General features: G+C 60.8%; 1 protein-coding gene across 1 annotated transcript; it reads right to left on the bottom strand.

The window, feature by feature from the left end:
* Positions 1 to 351: 351 nt before the first annotated feature.
* On the bottom strand, positions 352 to 4,404 carry IL2RG (interleukin 2 receptor, gamma). Its single transcript, XM_010180248.1, has 8 exons — positions 4,320 to 4,404; positions 2,372 to 2,462; positions 1,944 to 2,128; positions 1,653 to 1,795; positions 1,381 to 1,543; positions 809 to 917; positions 653 to 737; positions 352 to 555 (listed from the first exon to the last, which is right to left on the bottom strand). Exons 1-8 carry the CDS (start codon positions 4,402 to 4,404, stop codon positions 352 to 354), a joined length of 1,065 nt encoding a protein of 354 aa, XP_010178550.1.
* Positions 4,405 to 4,689: the final 285 nt, after the last annotated feature.

The raw sequence follows: 4,689 nt of genomic DNA, 5'->3' as shown, positions 1-4,689 counted from the left end.
CGTTAGAGGGTGGCTCACAAGCAGGGCAGCCGCAATGCGTCCAGAGCAGCACCCAGTGCGCCCGATGCACCAGATAGAGCACCAAGTGCAATCAACAGTGCACCCAGGGTGCTATGCAATGCACCCTGTGCACTACCCAGTGCACCCAGCACACCATGCTCACTCAGCACCCTGCAGTGCAGCACAGCCACCACGTCACAGGGGGCTGAGCGTGGCGGCGGCATCGAGCAGGGCTGGAGGTCCTGGGTATTTGGCAGAGGCAGGGTGGGAGCGGGGAGCAAGGCCTGCCTGGCAGCGAGGTTTTGGGCAGCAGAGGTGCGGAGCATGCAAGGTGCAGGGTGTAGGAGTGTGTCATGCTTCCACGTAGCTGTTCTTGTAGGGGCTGTGCTCATGAGGGGCAGCCGGGGCTCCAGGTATCACAGGCATTGGGTGGTTGCTGCTCTCCCAGAGGGGCTCGTAGCTGTCCTTGGTGGGCAGCTCACTCACGTAGCAGATGCTCTCGCTGTAGTTGGGCGTGAAGCTCTCCATGACGTCTTTAGGGACTCCAACCCATTCCTCCAAGGAGCAGAGTGGGGTGAGAGGAGCCACCACTCAGCCCAGCCCCAATCTCACTGGGCAGGAGGTGAGCCCTGGGCAGAGCTGCTTGCCTTACCTGGAAGTTGCCATTGTGTGTGATGAAGATGTCATCAAAATTCTTGCTGGGGTTGGGGATTCGGGGCATGAGGATGACCCACACCCTGTGTGGGAGAGACGTGTCAGAGGGGAAGAGCCCCAGCATTGCTGCCCCCCACCAGTCCCCCACGCTCACCTTTCCATGCGCACCAGTAGGACGACAAGGACCAGCAAGAGCAGGCAGGAGGCAATGGGGATCAAGATAGTGTGGATCCAGAAACTGTGCAGCTGCTTCTTTGCCTCACCTGGAAAGAGCCGGGGTGACACGGGCCCTCGGTGGGCGCAGTGCCACGGCAGGGAGGTGGGCACACCAGTGGCCTTTTTTGGGTGGTTCTGGGAGCTCAGCATTGGCCACGGCAGGGCTCAGCTAGGAGCAGAGGATGAAGAAAGGGCCTGTCCCCAAGCCCTGCCATGCTGTCACCACAACTGGCTGCTGACCCCGTCCTGGACTGGCTATGCCAGAGCAGCCCTCCAGGGCTAAGAAACCTCTGGCAAAAGTCACCAGGTCCTGCTGGCAGGGGATGTTTGGCCTCAGAAGTGCAAAGGATGCAGGGGCTGAGGCTGCTGCCTGCGTCCCAGGTGCCCAGACGGGTCTTGCCCCTACAGCTGCTGCCCCAGGCCATTTTTCTGCATGCTTGGCTGTCCCTTACCTGCTGAGTCCCACCATGCTCCAGCCCATCCCGTCCTGCTGCAGCCCCCAGGACCTACCCTTGCCAGTGGAGTTGCTGCCCCAGACCACGGGGATGCTCCACTCGCTCCAGAGCTTGGTGCTGCCACAGTAGCTGTTGATCTTGCTGCGCACGTAGAAGGTGTAGTACTTCTCATAGTCCACGCTGGGGAAGGAGAAGATGTCTCCTTTCACCAGATGCTCCTGCAGAGAGTGGTAGGCCATGTGATGGGGGCCGGCACTGCTGTGGGGGCTGGTGTGCAGCTCGTCCCCAGGCACAATTGCCAGGGTGCCGTGTTCTGGAGGATCTCACCGTCCAGCTGGTGTCCTTGTTGCTCTTGTACTTGACAGCATGCTCCAGGCAATCGGCTTTGCGGTACGGGGAGGTCCAGGTCAGCTGCAGCTGGTTGTTGCTCATGTTGTGGACTGTCAGGTTGACAGGCGCGTACGGTTTCACTGCAAGGCACAGGTAACGCCCGGTAGGTGCTGACCCCATGCCCCGGTGGCCCTGCTGCCAGCCGAGACCTTGATCGGGCAGCCCTGGGGACTTGAAGCCCTGCTCCTGCCCCGCAGAGAAGAGTGGGTGCCCTCCACCACTCCATACCCAAGTCCTGCAGCTGCATGTGCTCGCTGGGGATCTCCAGGGTCTTGCCGCCGAGGCTGGCGTTGACGAGGACGCGGAAAGTCTGGAACTGGATGATCTCGCTCTGGTTGAAGTGGCAGCCAATGCTGGTGCCCTGGTCCTGCAGGTAGTGCTTACACTCCACCATGGGGGACCTGTTCTCGTACCTGTGCCGCAGTGGGTTACTGGGGCACCCCGAGACCCTGCACACCCCAGCCCTACCTGGGATCCCTCTCCCCAGCGCATCCTGTCCTGCTTGCCCTGGAGATAGTGCTCTGGAGACAAAACCCTGGGCTCAGGGAAGAGGAGCAGGCTGATGCTGGAACCAGTGATTCTGGCAGTAGATGCCGCACCGGGACCCACCCCTGGACACCCTGCTGTGGGGCTGGCCGTGGGGCCAGAGCACCTACCAGTAGTAGAGGGAATAGTTGGCTGTGAGTGTCTCTCTGCTCCCCCACATGCAGGTCATGTACTCCTCGTTGAAGAAGACACACTTCACCCCTGCAAAGGACAGACACCACAGGGCACCGTGGCAGTGGGTGGCTGCTCCAGGGCTCAGGGGTGCACCGGGGAGACATGGTACATGCCAGGGTTCCCTGCACATCCCCATCAGCCTTCCTCCATGTGAGCCAAACAAGCCCAGCTCTTCCCGGTGGAGCTGCAGTGCAGCCTGCCTGCAATGCCAAGCTCCCAGCTCTCTGTGACGGTGATGCCTGGGCTGCCAGCAGCCCCACATCTTCCTCCAAAGGACTGCTGGCCAAGCATCTGTCCATCCTGCATCTGTGCCATCGGCTCCTCTTGCTCCGCATGTGCAGTTTCACCCCAATTCCTCCATCTGCTCCCCTTAGTCACCCCATAGCCACTGTCTGCAGCCCCTGGCTCTGTGGGACAGGACAGAAACCTCTCTCTGCCACCCCATTTTGCTTCTTCTATGAGAAAATTGGGAGGCTTCCAGGATTTGTTCCTGATGTGTCCATCCTGACTAAATTAATCTCGCTGTTAGCCTTTTGGGTGCTTGCAGGTGCCCCTGTGTCTGGGTGACGGGGTCTACGCTGATCTGTGCTTCCCACCACAGACCCTCCACCACTCAGACAGGGCCCAAACCCTGGTGGTTTGATCTCTGGAGGAAACACTGCTGAGCCCCGGGAGGCCAGGCAGCAGCTCCAGGCACCTACACCAGCAGCTCTGCACCCTCCTTCCGCTGCGCTGTGCCAGCTCCACTCCTGCCCACGCAGCCAGAGGCCACATCCTGAGCTGGCTGGGGGCTCAGAGCCACCGAGGCAGCGCTGGTCCACAGGGCAGTTATCACACCACAATCCATTCTGGTGGCTGTGGCCGCAGCTTGCTCTGAGATGAGGATCTCTGATGGACTGAGGCGCCTTGCAGAGCCCTTGCAAGTGCCAAACCAGCTGCTAGCAGCTGAGAGCTGTCCTAGAAACTCCCAGAAAATTGATTTTTCCCTCTAAAAGTCAGGCAATGGGACACTTGGTCCCTTTCGAGGACCAAATCCATCAGCCAGCACTGCAGAAGAAAGTCAGAGCTGGGCTTTTCTGGGTTGTAACATAATGCAACACAGCAAACAGGCATTGTACTCCGGCTGTTTCCACAAGCAGACATGGAGAGCACCTTCCTGGCAGCCCAGGAGGTCCAGGGATACAGAGAGGCTGCATTTCCATGGAAAGCTGGTGTTTTACTGATAGCCAGTCAAGAAGCGGGCTTTTTCTCAGAAAAATGATGGCTGGGGTGAGGGTGCTGAGTGGAAAGAGGAGCCGCTGTCCCCTGTTCCCTGCCTGTAAGTGGCACCACTGACATGATCGAGATGGGAAGGGTGGCTGGCGTGGATTTGCCAGCTGCTGCCCTGCCTGGCTGACGCACAGGGACGATAAGATCTGCACATTGCATCCTGCCGCTGCCCCCTGCTCCGGCCTGCCACAGAGGATCCCCATGGCCAGGGTCCCTCCCAGCAGCACTGCCTGCAGGGCTGACAGCACCAGGGCCAGCAGAGCTGTGGGGCAGGGAGCTGTAGGGCCAGGAGAGCCACAGGGCTGGTAGCCATGGGACCAGTGGTGCCAGCAACGCTCCAGCACCAGGGTGGAAGCAAGGACACCCAAGGGTGCCCCGGGGCACAGCCCGGCTCTCCCGGCAGCCCCATCACAAGGGGCCATGTAGGTGCTGGAGATCTCAGGGTGCATCGAAGGGCAATGGGGTCTCTGCCACACATCCCAACAGCTCACCGGCCCACGCAGCCTCACATCCTGCCCTTCTTGTCCGTCATCACTAGGGAGTAACATCTCCCAGCCCCACTACCCATGGAGTATTGTGGCCTCCCACCCCCCTGGGGCCCATGTGCCCCCTTACCTGAGAGACTGCGGGCAGCAGCAAAGTAGGGGCCCAGCCCGCAGAGGAAGAGGACGGGCACGAGGAAGGCGCTGGTCGCAGCCATGGCGGGGTGAGCCGTGGCGTGCGTGCGAACAGCCTCTGCGCACAGCCCAGTGCGCAGGGCCTCCGTCTTCCGCACCCCTGCTGCTTCCTGCCCCATGGTACCGCCTGCCACCAAGGGGCCCACCCCTCTGGGTGCCCACAGGTCACTCCAATGGGGACCATGGCTCACCAAACTAGGGTCCCATGGCTTGTCCCACTGGGGATCCATGAACCTTGATATCCAAGCCCCATGGTTTACCCTTCCAGGCCCCATCGGCACCCTGCCATTCATGCTGTCTTGTTCCCA

This window comes from Mesitornis unicolor, unplaced genomic scaffold, assembly GCF_000695765.1.
Source record: "Mesitornis unicolor isolate BGI_N332 unplaced genomic scaffold, ASM69576v1 scaffold44862, whole genome shotgun sequence".
In the NCBI taxonomy this organism is placed as follows: domain Eukaryota; kingdom Metazoa; phylum Chordata; class Aves; order Mesitornithiformes; family Mesitornithidae; genus Mesitornis; species Mesitornis unicolor.
Note: the sequence above shows the minus strand (reverse complement) of the source record. Positions and strands in the feature narration are given on the sequence as shown.

Bases quoted from the DNA above. Each gene is read 5' to 3' on its own strand.
- IL2RG (XM_010180248.1), bottom strand. From the start codon at position 4,404: ATGGCTGCGACCAGCGCCTTCCTCGTGCCCGTCCTCTTCCTCTGCGGG. The intron at 2,129-2,371 runs GTAGGTGCTCTG...ACTGCGGCACAG, and splicing joins AACTATTCCCTCTACTACTG to GTACGAGAACAGGTCCCCCA. The intron at 738-808 runs GTGAGCGTGGGG...TCTCCCACACAG, and splicing joins CTACTGGTGCGCATGGAAAG to GGTGTGGGTCATCCTCATGC.